We start from the raw sequence: 16,637 nt of genomic DNA on the forward strand, positions 1-16,637 counted from the left end.
TCTAAACTTTCATATTTTTACTTAATAGGTCTCTAAATTTTAAAAACTATCTAATAGATCTTTGAATATTAAATTTTATGCATATCAATTACGTCTCTAAACTTTCAAATTTGTTCCTAATATATAGATCATTGACTCTTCAATTCTATATCTAATAGGTCATTCACTTAATCGACATTTATAAAACTCACGAACTTATTAAACACGAGATTGAAAGTTAAGAGTCTTATTAGACACCATTCAAATTTATGTTAAATACATCACCAATTCATTTTAGAAAATATTAACTGTTTTAAACATTTATTAAATACAAAATTGAAACACAAATTAGATACTTTTTAAACTTTAGAGCCAATTTTAATTTAACTAAGATTTTATTAAAAATAATGATTCAAATCTATTCAACAACTAAGGGTAATTAACCCCTACATTATTTCTTTTATCATGTGACTTTAACCCGATACCTCAAGAATATTCCTTGAAATTCCAAACCACCCAAACTATCCTTTAAAGACGACGCGTGTGACATTAATTAATCACTACCATCTATAAAATTTATAAAAATAAAGAACTTCGCGATTATTTTACTAATTGAACTTGGGAGTTGTTTTAGTAAACATCACAATATCACATCAAAGTACTAACATTGATATTAAACTTTACATTTTTTTGCCATTTGGAGGGTCGTCCAATATTAACCTCCACATTAAAATATTGGATTTTTGGTAAAATATTAGAATAAAAAAATCCGCTAGAAGTTTCCATTGAGAATATTTGATGGAGAAAACTAATTTTAGATAAATTCTGACAGTAGCTTTACATATCCACCAATATTTCCTTTACAATAGTACTTTAAACCTTTTTTTTCTTTTTTTTTTTTTGGGAAAGAAAACAATTAATTTACTCGTACAAAAATTGCATAATTATATTGTACTATATGATAAGAAATTATGGTGTACGAACTATGATCGGTGACCATGAAAGTTTCGAACGTCCCTACACACTTCACATTAGTAGAAACCATCGAATATATTCAATTTACCTCATGAATCGTGATAGCTCGTAGACATGTTTAATTTTGTAACATATATACACATTATTGGATTATTCGTTTGGAGACACGTGTCCGAGTTTTAGTTTTAGCTTGGATATGTGACCGACGAAGTAGAACTAGAAGGGTCACCTACCACTATCCAATGACTTAAAATACTCTCCAGTTCATTGTGTTAATATCATTTAGTGAAGTCAGATGATGCGTGTAGAAAATTTAGTGATACCATATATAATGGAAAGGTTGCACTCCTTAAATATTCTTCTATAAAATGGTGAGTGTTTTTTAACATACCAATCACGTGTCATGAATTTACCATCACTCAATCCAAAAATTTAAGTTGATGAGTTGGATAAATTAATTAAGGATATCTAATATTGTGTCCACTCATTTTTCCTATTCAGGAAATTAAAGTCGAGATCGGAAGATTTCTACTAATAACTCAACTTTAACATGTTTCATAAATTCACCCCCTCTCATTTGGTGGACCTCAAACCGGGTGGGAATACTTTTTTTTTTCTTTTTTCACTCCTATATATTAATCCTTAATTCTTTTTTTCTTAATTAAAAAAATGTGAGAGTATCCTAAAATATTTATTTTATTTTCTCACCCAACAATTCCTATCAAATAAGCATGTCTATCTGAACTACGTTACTAAATATTATAAACGTATGGAAAATGTTTCAAAATATTGCCAGTGCTTCTCACCATTACAAAAATATGTCAAAAACTCCACATAAAAATTGAGGTTGGAGGAATGATATCATTTCTAAAAAAAAAAAAAAAAAAAAAAATTCACACTCCCTATCTCTCAATAATTAAAGATATTTTAAATCAATCCAAGCGTAGTTCAGATGGTAGGTTTACCATCTATTACCAACTCTAAAATCAATGACAACTATACTGTTGAATTGACAAATAAAAAAAGACAAGTCGGAGTTCATGTAATTTATACCCATGCCTTACAGAAAAAAATAGTATTAGAAGTTTTAATTACGTAATTTGTATATTTTTTTGATATGTGGGTTAGTAATTTGCGAGAAAAGAAAATATATAAAAAAATGTTTAAATCCTATTATGATTTATATACCATCAACTTTTGTTTGTCTTTATACTTTTAAAACTTCTTTTTTGATTTCTATAATTTAAATTTTTATTTAGGTTGATTTTTGTACTTCCAAAACGTCCATTTGATCCTTGTATTTTTTAAAACGGATCATTTTAGTTCCATGGTTTTTCATGGTATACTATACTCAATAAATTTCTTGAGATATTACCACGACTTCTTACTAAATAATTCATATTAGGTATGATCACTTTTTAAAAGTATAGAAAACCTAAAATATACATTTTAAAAAGTAACTCAAATAGATAAAAATAGAAAATACATAGTCCAAATTGAACGTTTTGAAACCAAATAATCCAAAGGTATTGTTTCATGGCAACTTCCAATCTTGTTGTGTTGTTTTACACAAAGACTCTTGGGAAAGTGATTGGAAACAAAGGAAGAGAGGATTGCCCCACCAAACAATATTGCCCATTTATTGTGTTCTCTAACCAAACAATATTTAATTATTACATTTAAAACGTTTTGCTTTGGTGCTTTTTTTTTTATTTTTTATTTCTTCCCTTCTTTTTGTTTCCATTTGGCTCAGCAGCCCGATCACTACTATGAGTTTAGATTGCCTAGAAATAATAAGATTTCATATCAATTCTATGCATACCCCAATTTGGCCATTTTGTTTTGTAAGGAAATAATAATATTATAGGAATTTGAACTTGGGGTGTACACGAATTGGGATTGGATGAGGAATTTTTTTACCTTCAATCATGCTATTCGAAAGATCCGAATGAAGTGTGCAACCCAACCTAATCTAATTATTATTATATATATATATTTTTTTGTGTTGAAGTAACTATATAACTATTTTTTGTGTTATGGGTAAATTTGTCCTAAATATTTTGGAGTCTAGAACAAAAAGTCACTTGGTATTTTTACAATATTTAATATTTTTTGCCTTAAAAAAACACTATTTATTTTGCCCATTCATGGTTGGCCCGAATTTTGACAATTATTTTTAAATATTTATTTATAAGATTTTCTTAAAAAAAAAAGAGTTAATCTAAGAAGTAATGCATGAGAGATTTCAATTTTTTTCATAAGTTAACAATGAATCAACTTTAGTCTCAAAAAAAAAAAAAGAATCAACTTTGACCTATAGCGTCCAATTTCATTAAAATTTGATCTTATTTTACTTATTTATTATTATCATTTTTTTTTGGAGAAGATAAATACTTCAAAATCCCTTTCGGCCCGAATATCCAGCCAATTGGAAATACTAATGTTCCAAATTTCTCTCATTGTTAGGTACAAGCTTCAACGAATCTCTAAAAATCAACCCTTAAACCCACGTGATTATATTTTAAACCATTTTTTCTTGGACTTTATCTCACAATTCAACCACTACAGCCATCTGACTCTACAACATTTAGCAGTAAAATTTTATAATTACGATCTAAGTCATGCAATATTTCCTTTTTTTAGAGGATAAGTTCCCGCATTTAAATTATGTGTCAGATGTCTTAATACCCTATCCCCTCCCTCTGAAAATTTTAGTTCAAATCCTTCGCTCCTAGGTGAGAGCTGCTTCTTCTTTTTATTTATTATGGTTCTTTTGTCAAGAGTATTGTAATTGGATAGTTATTAATTCCTAAAGTAGGTGACAATCATGAGGTTTGAACTCATTCTCTCTCAATTTACCCTAAATTTACTCTAGCCCTTTTGGGAGGGTAAAAATTTACCTCATTTTGGAAGATAAAAATTGAACAATTGTACAAGTTTTAAAAATAAATTTAGGTGTAAAAATTTATAATAATAATATTATTATTGATGTAGGATTCTAGACGATGTGAGATGCCAGCACCCAAACCAAGTTGATTTCAAATCCACCAAACTGATGACCTGAAACAAAACTTTACACCATTGTAGTCCTCGACCACCTATTTGAAGCTTAAGTTATAACTTAGTTTGAGTTGGTGTTGAGTCGAACTTGGTTGTATTGCATAAAGAGGAATTAACTCCACTTTTTATAAGAGAACCTTGGGAAGTGTTGCCTTGCCCTTTTGACGCTACATATATGATAGTGTATTTTCTACCAAACGTCGGGAGATCGTCTGACAGCACTATCCGCATCCCAAGGTTGGGCACAAGCTAGGCTCTCATTTAAGGGGTATATGAGTTTTAGACCAACCCCTCCTCGTCTTTGGTATATCCAAGTTGAGGAGCGTGGTCGTATTCCTAACGATTATTATTTTGAGAATTACGAAAATTAGATTATTCTAGTACCAGAAAATCAACCAAATTTGAAGTTTGAATCCTTGAATTAATTAAAGTTGTCAGCTTGTCAAAAATGGAGAGACAAAACAAGGTAACTGAAAAACAGCTCCCAATCAAATGAAAAAAGAGAGAAAAAAAAAGTCACGAATATTGACAAACAGCACGTTTGAGTCTGAATTATTTGAGCAAATTTCAGAACTTTTAACCAATCACACATTTCTTCTTCGGTCAAAAATTATATCAATACATTATTACCTTATAAATATTATATTTCAAGAAAATAAAAAATACTTTTGAGTTTAATGATATCTTCTGAGAAACTGACTTCAAGGCAACCCAACAGAAATCATCCGGTGAATGGAAATTATTCTTTTTTTTTTTTTCACTTTAGAAATGTTTGTTTTACTAAAATGATCTCTTTGAAAAGAGGTACCATAATATTTTTCAAATAAGTTTCCAAATTACTTTATATCTAATTAAAACTTTAAAAAATACAATATTTATTATTATCAAAATTTAAAAGTATAATATAGCATATTTAGGAGGGAAATTTATGAAAATATTCATAAGGATTACAACCGAATATAAAAATAATGTTTTACCGTTTTCATACCTTTTTCTTGATGGCTTCCTAATTATTTATATATAAATGTCTATAAGGGTGCGCGATAATAGATGAAAAATCGAGTTGGTCGATCCGAATCCAAGATTTCACATTTTTTCTATAGATTGCCCATTTCTTGTCAACTCGGTTCTCATATGTGATTCTATTCCTCAAACCCATTTGTTCAAATCTTACCATCCACCATGTTGTTGCGTCAAAAAAGGAAAAAAGAAAAAAAGTGTCGACTTGCACCGAACCAATCAGTGCAAGCCAGGAAAAAGAAAAGGTCATCAATTTCAACATCAAACTAACCAATCATTGGATCCTTTTCTATCCTATAGGAACAACTTTTACACAAAACTTACTTCTAAGTAATTGCAACGTACACTTCATAGCATTTTCAAGACTTTCGATTCATACAAGTGAAGTCATACTGAGTAGTGTAGTAGAGTCTCCAGGATGGACGACCGAGTGAGAACCCAAACCATAGTGGAGTATATATTATCTCTCATTTTCCTCGTTCAACCAACCCTACATTTCTGTATTTCTATTATTATTTTTTTTTAATGAAAAAACTACTTTCATTAAGAATAGAACAACACAAACAAGGACGATTAGGAAATATGCCCTAAAAACAAAATTTAATTTTTAAAGATGATAGAATAATTTTGGAACTCTCTAGAAAAGAAAGTGGAGGGATTTAAAGCAAATAATGTCCCTATCCCTAAGATTCCTCAAAATAGTTTCTCCACCATTTGAAATATTCTCTTGTTGAACTTCAGAAACAGATCTTTCACAAAAAGAGCTAAAATTGCATTCATCTACACAACTTTTACTGTGATTTTATAAGAGTGGTGACGAGCATTTCAATACAGAGTTCTTCACATAACCATGAAAAATCCAATCATAACTAAAGCTAGCTAAAGCCACCATACCCAAAAAAAAAAAAAAAAGATGCAAATTAATGGCCATCATCTTCTATTTTGATCACTTTCCATCAATGTCAACCACTAAAGTAGAAGATTCCATAGAATTTGTCAGTTGTCAGAAGTTTAAAGAGAAATTATTCATAAGAACAAGGGGAAGATAATATATGTTCCATATTTGATTAAAATGGCTGGTTAACTGATAATGTAGTAGCAGATGTTTTCAGAATCTTTCTTTTGCATATTGAAAATCTTCCATGGTAATACAGAAGATTCACAGTTCACTCTGACATATCAGAGCCTAAGGCTCGCTATATCTCCTCTGAAACTTACCTATTTGTTCAGATATAGAGAGACTTACCCACTAAATGTGGCAAACGCGAATACTTCCTCGGAGACCTTGAAAATATTGCCACGAGCATTTGTTACTCAACAATGGTGAGCCCCATTTAGCAGACACGCGGATAACTTGAAATACAAGTCGATGAAAAATCCTCCGCTTCGAGAGAGTTGTGTCACCTTTCTTCTTAGACTGTACATGCTGCTCAAAAGTTCTCTTGCACGTTGAATGCAGATCAAAGATTTCTTGAAATCCTACCATCTCCTAGTTCTGTAACTAAAGAACACAAGAAATTTCTTGTCTTAGAAAGAGGGAAAGTTTGCTAAAACCACTAACAATACAACACCCCAGCAGCTAATTTATGATTGGCCGTCTTAAACTATGAAGGTTGATATCCTAAGTGGGCGGTTTTTAGCTTTTTAAAAGTATGTGCTTGCTTAGGCATCTGCTTAATATTTTCATTCAATATAAATGAGCATCTCAGACGACCCAATATGTTTTAGGAGGGTGAACGGGATGTGGAAGAGAAAACCTGAAAGACAACGTTGATGCTGCACAAAACAGAACAGGAACACTCGTAGCAGACTTATATAAACAAAAGGATGCAGATAACGTCCGAGATCAGCTCTTCCCATTTTCTGTTGCTTTACAGACCCCTCCTCCTAATTGAACCGTGAGCATCATATAAAGAGTTGTTAGTAGTTGAAAACAAATAGAGGCCAGTCCTCGAGCCGTATCAAACTTTAACAATCATGAAAAAATGTAAATAAAAGGAAAAAAACAAAGGAGTGGAAGGAAAGATGATAGTGTTTAACTGACAGTTATTGCCAACCTAAGCCTAACTCGACTGGTTAAGGACGGAAGTCTGAATCTCCACCCCACATGTTGTTATTGAAGAACATGTACAAAAAATTGCTTACACCCCAATGGAAAATGAAAGTTTACAAATGTGATATCTGATGATGAGAATGATGTTTGATAGCTGGAAATAAATTTATTGAATTGAACGCCCAACAAATGAAAGTTGTGAAACCAGCAAGAATCTTGCAAGCTAAACATGAAAAGAACCTAGCTCTATGACCAAACGGTAGAGAGATCTTCAAGAGCCAGCCAGGTTTCGCTTCGACAGGCAACATCGAGTCAAACTTTTATAACACATAACTTGGACAGAATCTTTCATATACACCTGAGATTAAGATGTGATAATATACACATGAAGTACATCGAGTCAAACAAACTAAGCCACAGTTAAAATGCTCCACCAAGATATTTTTATCCATAAATTCTCAAAAACTAAGAACTCTTAACTATTATTACAAAATTGATCATTAATCAAATGGCTTTTATTGCAACATATAAGATAGAACCATGCACCAATGGAATTAGCAAGAAGTTCTCTATGACATCTACATGATACTAATCTGCGATCGAAATCAACAGTCCAGTGTACCATTGTCTCAAACTACAAGGCTTATTCTTGTAAGTACTCAAAAAATGAAGAGGTTAATCTGGGTCAAGCATCAGGCATCATAACAAGTTGAGAAAGTAAAAGATATAAGAAGTCACAAACACCAATATCAATCAATTAAATACTCTGCACCAATCATAAAACTTACAAGATTAAAAGTTAAGTGCTCAGGTTCTTTCACCTTTCTTCTGATTTAGTTCTGAGTAATTGACATTAGAAGTGGTGTCGCCTAATCCACAGTCAGGAAGCTCCTTCGCTCCTCCTGTGTTTTGATTTGCAAGGCACTCAAGATTCTCAAAGTCACAAGCATTAAAACTTTGGCCGTTCAACAAAACACTCTCTCCACTTTTACCATCGGCCCCTGGGTGAAGGCAGTACGCCTGATCATTGCACTGCACATTACATGGGTTCATCATGTAACTACCAGGCACATTTTGGCCAGGCATATTCGAAGTGGCTGATTTCTGATATGGAAATGTTCCAATCTCCCCTTCAATTCTTCCTCGGATGTCCACAAGCAAACACTTGAGCCTTGAAATCTCGGCCTCCAATGCAGCCTGACCTTGTAATCTCTTCAACAATTGCTGATTCAAGGCCCTCAATCTCACAACTTCATCTTCCAACGATGCAGCTCTCGCCTTTTTCTTCTCACGATACTTACGAACTGCTTCGCGGTTACCTAGTGGGCGTTTCTTATTCTTCTTATCCACAGACTCCGCTGTGTCATCAGTGGACACCTTGTCTTCAGCGGGGGAAGAGACAATTTTAGTATGGACATGAAAACAGGTATGCGTATGTGAATAATCAGGACCAGGAGGGTTGCAAGTATGAGCGTGTGTGCAAGCATGAGTGTCCTTCAAAATTTCATCAAAGAAGCTATCCATCGAGCAACTGCTCGGAAGCTCAACGGCATTTGAACTCGAAAACACCTCCGGGTTTGAGGAGTCAAGCTCACCGTCTTCCATCAAAGATATCAATCTCTGTAGCTAGGAAAAGAGCACTTGAAAATTCGATGGCAACGATAATGAGAATTGACTTCAAGACAGCAACTCAAAGGGAAATTATGGTCCAGAACAGAACCTAGGCCCTAAACAAATAGATAAACAGGGTTTCAGCACAATCCAACAAAACAATCAAACAAGCATCATAAATGAAGTTCTCTACTGCAAGGATGGGGATTTCTAGGTAACCAAACCTGGAAAAAATGGACCACCTAAAATTTCCCACCCTTCAGAAACACTAATTTCGCTAAAACTCGAGCTCTAAAGCAAGGCAGAGAAGTGATAACGAAACCCTCATAATAATCAAACACCCAGTGGCGAACTTCAATTCATCATTATCAAACGCCACGAAGAACCCACAATTAAAACCTAATAATCAGGCAAAAGAAAGAACCAGAACCAGAACCCAACAAGGAAATGACAACTGAACGGCAGAGAACCATAGAGGCGATTCGACAACAGCAATAAAAGCGACAGAGAATAGATTGGGGAACCTTTACCTTTAGAGAGATGCTGGTATTTCAAACTTGGATCATAGAAAAAGAAAGAAGGAATATGGCAGAGGACTGAGCAACAACTTTTCCCAGCTCAAAAAGTCAAGGAATTAGCCATGGAAGAGTCAAACAAAGCAATTTATAGGTACGGGGAGGACATAGTTGTAAAATGGGAAAGCTTCGGTGGGGGAATCTAGCTCACGTCGGTGGTTCTTACGCTCTTTTATCACCGTGGATCCAAATTCCAATTATAAAACTGAACCCTTTTTTGGTTCTGCAAAAATAATCTCTCCTGTTTCTTCAAAAATAATGTAAATTTATGATCTTTCTTCAATAAATATAGTATCTTTGTGTGTGAGATTTTTTTTTTTCCTTCCTTGCAATAAACTTTTGCAAATAAATAAATAAATGATGTCGAAACTGGAAAGTGATTTTTGTCTCTACTATTATTATAATTCACATTAATTATTGAAATCTTGGTTTTTTCTTTGTTTACACCTCATTTTAGTTCTTTAATTTTTTATTTATTATTATTTTTTTAATTTTTTAGTACAACAAGTGAGGTGGAGAATTTGAACTCGTGATCTTTGGTGAAAGACAAGTGTCAATTACACGGTATTTTTGGTATATTTATTATACTTAGTTCAAACCTTCCATTTTATTTGGGTTGAATTCGTAGAAGAAAATTGTATTTATAGTTTTTATACAATATTCAATGGAGATTCATTTATAATTAGCTATAATATATTATATTTTCAAATTTCAAAATTCGAATTTCATTATGTTACCAATAAAAAAATTATTGATCTAAGATTAAAAATTTTAAAATCCAAATACTAAAACAAGGAAGGGAGTTTAATAAAAAATTATTGATGTGGCTTAGTGACCAATAAAGATGAATGTAAATAATAAAAGATTTGGAATGAATATAGCATTGTCAAATGGTCGTTCCACCAAAAAAGTTGTGCACAAACTAGCCCGAACAATCAGGAATTTATAAAAAAAGAAGAAGGTAAAAGAATTAAAACATAACATTTAAAATTTTAGGAAAGAAAAAACCATAATAGTATTCAACTTTTTTTCTTCTTGGTCTTCTTAAATTAAGATCTATAACAATTACATTTTCTTAATAATTTTTTTGTTAAAAAAAAAAAAGCATTGACTGAGTCATATGATTTTTTTTTATATAAAATAAAAAACTAAATTCTTCTGAATTGAGTTGAAGGGATTGCACACACCGAAAATGGCACGGTTTGTGCAACCATTCCAACAAAACATTTCCTACAGTTGCCGTTATAATATAAAAGTTCAGAGTCGAAACCAACTTTCTCATTTTTTACAAAATAAAAAAAAAAAAAAGAAATTTCATGGCGCATATATATATATATAGATATATATCTGAGATATGTTTGTTTTGGCGACATACATAGATTTAAGAATGACAAAACAATGTTTTTAATTATATTTTGAAATAAATTGAAAATGGGAACAAGAAACAAAAAAAAATTTTGTTTCTTTATTGTTTACAAAATTTCTATACAATTTTTGTGAATGTTTCTGAAAATATGAGAAACAAAAACACAAATAGTTACCAAAAATTTAGGTTTTTAAATAAAAGTGAAACACGAGAAACAAGAATTCGAAATGTTACCTCCGAGATATCAAAATTGAAATGATTGTACTAACCATGTCATTTTCAGTTATATGAGCTCCGTCACATCTCGTGAACAGTTTAGTTTTAAAATTTTGTTGACATCTATTTTTTTTTTAATATAAGATTTCTCAATTTTTGAACCAAATAGTATAACAACTTGATGGTTGTTGCCTTATTAATTTATTTAATGTTTCAATAAAATCGTTTTAAAAAAGATGTTCATGATAAGAGCTTAATAAAACTTGGTTGGAGCAGCAAAATTTAGTTGATTTAAGATTTTTGTTCAGAATTAACTTCCTCTGCCCCATTTTGTAGCTTGTCAAAGAAAATAAAGTATTGATATGATTTCACCCTAAATATTATTTTAAAAGAGTCTGAAAAACTATGGAACTTTAACAATGGTTGACTTTAAATTTTTATTTTGTTTCTTAAACAGATGAAAACATATTTGAATAAAAAAAAAAAGTCAATGTAGACTTCAATATAAATTCTCTAGAAAATCAGAGTAGCAAACTACTCACATAAATTTAGTAAAATATTTAATTGCCATTGGAGAATTTATCTATGATGGCAATATAAATGGTAAATATGATTCATTTAAAGGTAAATATGGCTCCGACTAGGACCAAATTTTGTTCTCACTATCAATAAAAAAATTGACAACTTATTAAGTTTTACAAAAAGTCATTGTTTTTGCATTTCTCTCCCTTAGTTGTCAAACATTTAATGATAGTCAGGAGAGCTCCCTACGGTTAAAGAGAAAGTATTTTCCTGAAAAAAAAAAAAAACTTGGTGGACCCAAAAAAAAGATGTATAATATATATATATTTACAGAAATCACCTCACCAAAGGGTGCATAAGTTTATAGTCATTGTACAGTTTAAATTTTGATGACATTGTTTAATGTTTGGCTAATTTACAGTCTAAGCTGAAGGGAAACTGACATATCTCTAAGGAAGATAGTTGAAGCTTGAGGACCTGCTCCATCTTTCTTTCAAATAATCTTCTAAACAAACTCTTTTTTTCTGTTCCACACTGCTAAATGAATCCCCACCACCATCATCAACACCTAGCAATGCAAGGCTCAAGTGTAGTTCAGAACTCGAACTCGGGTAAACTTCGTCATCTCCATTCTCCACACTTTGTGAATCCTCCACAACGATGCTTTCAGTATCAATTTCCCCTCTTAGAACCTTCATTATCTGGGGCGAAAGGCATTTTTGTGAACATCTTTGATTAATACAAGTAATGTGCGATGTCAGTAATGTGTGATGTCAGTGATATGTTGGTGAGTATCGCTTGAATACAAGACCTGAGTAATTCTAGGACGGAGTCGAGATGCCCTCGTGATGCACAGGGTTGCTGCAAGAACCATTCTCTTCAACTGAACATTGTCGAATTTTCCCTCCAAGTTTGGATCGACTATGCCCTTTACGTCACCGCGTTCTATGATTGGCTTTGCCTGACATGAAATGATAAGTGGTCTTCATCCTTGTACAATCATAGAGCATCTTAAATCATTTGAAGTATAAGTAGTACACTTGATGGAAGTCATACCCACATAACCAAGCTCTGTTGCTCTTTCGAAGTCTCAGTGTCGATTGCTCTTCGTCCCGATAATAATTCAAGTAGAACTATGCCAAAGGCGTAGACATCAACCTTATCACTCATTTTTCCGTACATGAAATACTCTGGAGCAAGATATCCAAACGTTCCCACAACATCGGCTTCGATCTGAAAGGATGATTCGGTTGGTCCCCAGATTGCAAGGCCAAAATCAGACAACTGTTATATAGAACCTCAGTTAGGAATAAACGAGAAATATTCAAAATCACAACCGATGAGGATGTTATAACGAACTACCTGTGGTTCAAGTTCATCAGTGAGAAGAATGTTTGAAGTCTTGACATCTCTGTGTACAACAGGCCGGGGAGATTCCTCGTGCAGGTAGTTTAGTGCCTCAGCAATTCCAACAGCCAACTTGAATCTTACCACCCAGGAAAGTATGCCTTTTTCTTTGTTTCTACCTAAATTGCATATCATGTTCTTATCAGCGTGGTCCTGATCTGATAGTTTTTCACATTGTAGAAGAAAGAATTCTAATATTTAAGCCTTACCGTATAGATTTTCCTCTAAGCTTCCTTGGGAAAAGAAATCATAAACAGAGATCAATGTATCGTCTTTGATGCAAACACCAAGAAAGGGAGTGATATTTTTGTGATGCAATGAGGATATAATGTCAACTTCCCGAGAAAATTCGTTCCATGCCTTTTCGGATGAGTTCATTACCTTAACCGCGATTGGCTTTCCATCTGGGAGGATTCCTTTGTATACACGATTGCAACCACCTTTCCCAATCAAGTTTTCTATTAAGAAAGAATAAATTTATGGGTCATGGACAGACCAAGAACATACTTAATCTGAATGGCGAGAAAGTGAACGTAACAATCAATTCAAAGCAAGTATTGACTCGAAAACCTGAAGAGAAATGAGAAGTTGAAGTTTTCAGCACATCAGGACTAAACCACTTATAACAAGATGAGCTAGCTTTCAGGAGATCCTTCAATTTTTGTGGTCGCTCAGAAAAGGCAGATAAACTGCCTTTATTCCTCTCATCCAGAAAATCAGAGATCTCTCTTCTTGATGGATCATTTCCCTTTATTCTTAAACTGTGAGATGGCGAACGATCTGGTAAGTTCATCACCCATTGCACCACAGACATGTCATGTACAGACAGGGTTTGCGAAATCTTCGGAGATGTACGGAGCAACGGCCAACCAAGACCCCCCTCGGAATTGTCTGTCTTCATTGGAGTGTCCTGTTTGGAACAATTTCTTTTACTTTTAAGGACAACTCCATGAACATCCTTCATGTCTCCACTACCAACCCCATAAGAAAAAGATTTCTTGGTCTCAGAACCATCAAAGTCAGATTGAGTAGCTGGACTAAAACTTGGTTTTGGGTCTTGACTCAAGCCTGTCATATTACAGTCAAAACTATGACCAATTTTGCTTTAAAAAAGAAGAAAAAAATTCAATCTACCAATGAATTGTATTTTAGGCCAAGAACACCAAACCTGGAAGTTGATCACTGATGGACCTTCTGAAGACAACTTTGCCTTTGTAGAGAGCCAAAACATCAGTGGTTGGAGGCAGTCGCTTAACAAAGTATCTAGTTGTTGTTGACCAACCCCTGCAAATGGTTTCTGTTAAGACCAAATCAGAAAACAAACAAACAAAAAAAAAACCCCTACGACCAACCAAAACGAAAAAACGACTCGAGTTTTCTATGACTTCCCTACCCAAGATTAGTAGACAACTTGCTCGTTCCCAAAATTACAGCCCGAGCATCATAGCATTCTGCCTCTCTGACCAAAGTCGTCTTAACCGAACTTCCGGTCGATATATGAGAAATGAAAGCTACCTAATACCCGAATTTGAAGACAATAATCAGTACCCAAAACTTCATTCCATCCATAAATATCAATAGAGGACGACAAATTCCAAACCGAACCTTGTTTACATTACAAAGGCTTTTGTATCCTTCTAAGAATTCATCAAATAAGGGCTTAGTTTTTAGTGCACGGTCTGTTTTGCAAGAGGGAAAAGACATATTTCAAAACTATGCAAAAAAGTAAAGATGTAAAAGAATTAAAACCAGAAATTGGGGTGGGTTTGAAAAAAAAAACCCCCCACCAGAATTTTGACAAACATGGATTACAATGACACAATCCCCAGGGTCAGCAACTTTAACAATCGCCCAATTGAGCAGGTCTCTACCATCACCATTAATCCGAATCCCCACTAACACATTCTTCTTCTTCTTCTTTTTCTTCTTCTTCTTCTCAATATCCTCAGAATCCTCCTGACCAACAGTCATTTCGCTTCCTCCAGATTAATCTCCTATGATCTCCAAAACCCCACAAATTCTGAATCTCCTTCGATCTGCGGGGTCCCAGCAGATGACCTCTGGTTGGGAGATTTCCCACTTTTTAAACCCACCATTTCACTCTCTGCAACCAAAGCCCACTATAATCGGCCAACGAAAGAAGAATCAGAAATCTAAATGCACCCATGGAAAAGAAAAGGGCAGAAAGAACTCGAAGCTACGAGTATTTCAAAACAAGCAGTGACCCATTGGCGCACCCGAAACTGGAAATGAAACCCAAATTGGAAAATGTAAACAATAATTTCGATTAGAATCCTCAAATTAAGCAGATGATAAATAGAAGCCGACAAATGGGTTGTACCTAAAACTTGCAGCGATTCGTCGTCCGAGCTCAGCATGATTTAAATACCGATTTTGCCGATTAAATAGATCGCACCCCCTAACCTACTGCGACCAACTAATCGCGAGACTCATAAACGATAAAGAAATTTGAAAAAGAAGGGAAAAAAGGGCACAAAAATTGTCGTAAAAGACAACAATTTCTGCTCGGGTGACGTCAAGCATCCATGAAGGAAATGGGTTTATGTTTTTCTTTAGGAAAAAAAATAGTGGATGAAGTGAAAAGGAAAGAAGATGGAGTTTGGGGGAAGAAAGTGTCGGCAAGAGAGAAAAATTGCAGAGAATTTCAAGAAATTGAGAGAGAAGATAGGTATTGTGAGTGTTTTTATGACAGTTAAAAGGAAACCGGAAGTTTTCGCGGGAAACCTATGGTATCCGGTAGTTTTGCGTGGTCCGCCAAAAGTGGACTCCGAATTTTCACCGGCTATTGCGGGTCGGCGTACCTGACGGTTCACGTTTTTTTGTTTTTCTTTTGAGAATCATTTTTCATGTTGTCTTTTTTTGGCGAGTTGTCTAAAAATCAACACAAATTAAATAAATACTCATTTTAATTTTTAACAGTCTAATAAATGTTTTCGTGCACGCGACAAGAGCAAGGATTGTTCGGATCTAATTGACTTATATCTCCAATGATGATAAGATTACAAAATTAGTTAATCGAAAATAAAAATATTTATGAAATGGTACAAATAATTAGTTTTTGTGTTTATATACATAGTATAAACATATATTAATTAAAATAAAATTTGGGCAATAATTTATATTTAATATCTATTGGAGAAACCAATTTAAAATTTAGAATATTGATACAAGTGCATGCACATAGGTTTATAGTTTAATTGTTTTATATTTGTCCATTAAGTTAGTTGATTATGTAGATGGTTAGATCAACTACTTCACTTCCTCTTTCTTAATTAGTTCATTAATTAATAACTTAAAAGTCTAAACTATATGCCCATGTAGTGTTCAAAGCCCAAAGCTTAAACCACTCTCTCTCTTTTGTAATGTCGTTTTTATTAAGTTCAAATATATTTTTCTCACTCGTAGAGTTTGTAATTTAATACGTAATTATCAATATATATTGATTGGTAAAAAAAATGACATTAGGGAAATTTTTGATGTTATGTTAAACTATCGCGCTAAACTTAAAAGTTTAAATCGGTAAATTTTGAATTAATATGAACATAGTTCAACGTCTTCGAGCTAGAAGCTCAAACCCCACCCCCAAATTTGTTGTACTTGAAGAAAATAAATGGTATATTACGAAAGTAAAAAAGAATTTGTTAAATGGGAAATCCAGGACTCCACATGGCCCCCTGCTTGGACACGTGAATCCAAGTACGCTGGGATCGTCTCATGGGGATGATGAGAGCACGAGAGGAATGTCGAGCATTCAGCTCAGTGCCGACAGAGAACACATTACTCTTACAAAACAATCAAGTTCATCATACTCGGTCGTTCTACCCAAGTTCTA

General features: G+C 33.5%; 2 protein-coding genes across 12 annotated transcripts; both read right to left on the reverse strand.

Moving 5' to 3' along the window:
* Positions 1–6,075: 6,075 nt before the first annotated feature.
* On the reverse strand, positions 6,076–9,512 carry BZIP23 (Basic-leucine zipper (bZIP) transcription factor family protein). 8 transcript variants are annotated; one of them, XM_088120846.1, is made up of 4 exons: positions 9,229–9,512; positions 7,909–8,814; positions 6,792–6,921; positions 6,076–6,529 (listed from the first exon to the last, which is right to left on the reverse strand). In XM_088120846.1, the coding sequence occupies exons 2-3, from the start codon at positions 8,690–8,692 to the stop codon at positions 6,881–6,883; spliced, it is 825 nt and encodes a 274-aa protein (XP_087976972.1). In that variant the 5' UTR covers positions 8,693–8,814; positions 9,229–9,512; the 3' UTR covers positions 6,076–6,529; positions 6,792–6,880. The 8 variants fall into 8 exon arrangements, with proteins under 8 accessions (XP_087976972.1, XP_087976974.1, XP_022146215.1 ...); XM_088120848.1 differs by having other exon boundaries at positions 6,792–7,445; XM_022290523.2 differs by having other exon boundaries at positions 6,076–6,535; positions 6,792–7,445.
* Positions 9,513–11,669: 2,157 nt separating this feature from the next.
* Positions 11,670–15,462, reverse strand: LOC111015423 (protein kinase STUNTED). Of its 4 annotated transcripts, none has more exons than XM_022290438.2 (11): positions 15,126–15,462; positions 14,572–14,888; positions 14,390–14,463; positions 14,178–14,299; positions 13,953–14,068; positions 13,355–13,852; positions 12,994–13,242; positions 12,740–12,903; positions 12,434–12,661; positions 12,189–12,338; positions 11,670–12,078 (listed from the first exon to the last, which is right to left on the reverse strand). In XM_022290438.2, exons 2-11 carry the CDS (start codon positions 14,753–14,755, stop codon positions 11,827–11,829), a joined length of 2,037 nt encoding a protein of 678 aa, XP_022146130.1. In that variant the 5' UTR covers positions 14,756–14,888; positions 15,126–15,462; the 3' UTR covers positions 11,670–11,826. The 4 variants fall into 4 exon arrangements, with proteins under 4 accessions (XP_022146130.1, XP_087976970.1, XP_022146129.1 ...); XM_088120844.1 differs by having other exon boundaries at positions 14,572–14,904; XM_022290437.2 differs by having other exon boundaries at positions 14,572–15,027.
* Between the last annotated feature and the right edge of the window lie 1,175 nt (positions 15,463–16,637).

This window comes from Momordica charantia, assembly GCF_013281855.1.
Source record: "Momordica charantia cultivar OHB3-1 chromosome 2 unlocalized genomic scaffold, Mcharantia_2.0 BLBB01000002.1, whole genome shotgun sequence".
In the NCBI taxonomy this organism is placed as follows: Eukaryota; Viridiplantae; Streptophyta; class Magnoliopsida; order Cucurbitales; family Cucurbitaceae; genus Momordica; species Momordica charantia.

Excerpts from the sequence above, each read along its gene's own strand:
- BZIP23 (XM_088120846.1), bottom strand. The coding sequence starts at position 8,692 with ATGGAAGACGGTGAGCTTGACTCCTCAAACCCGGAGGTGTTTTCGAGT. Across the intron at positions 6,922-7,908 it reads AGAACTAAATCAGAAGAAAG|GAGGAGGGGTCTGTAAAGCA; the intron begins GTGAAAGAACCT and ends CGGTTCAATTAG.
- LOC111015423 (XM_022290438.2), bottom strand. The coding sequence starts at position 14,755 with ATGACTGTTGGTCAGGAGGATTCTGAGGATATTGAGAAGAAGAAGAAG. Across the intron at positions 13,243-13,354 it reads AACTTCTCATTTCTCTTCAG|AAAACTTGATTGGGAAAGGT; the intron begins GTTTTCGAGTCA and ends CTTTCTTAATAG. Across the intron at positions 12,079-12,188 it reads TCCGTCCTAGAATTACTCAG|ATAATGAAGGTTCTAAGAGG; the intron begins GTCTTGTATTCA and ends CTTTCGCCCCAG.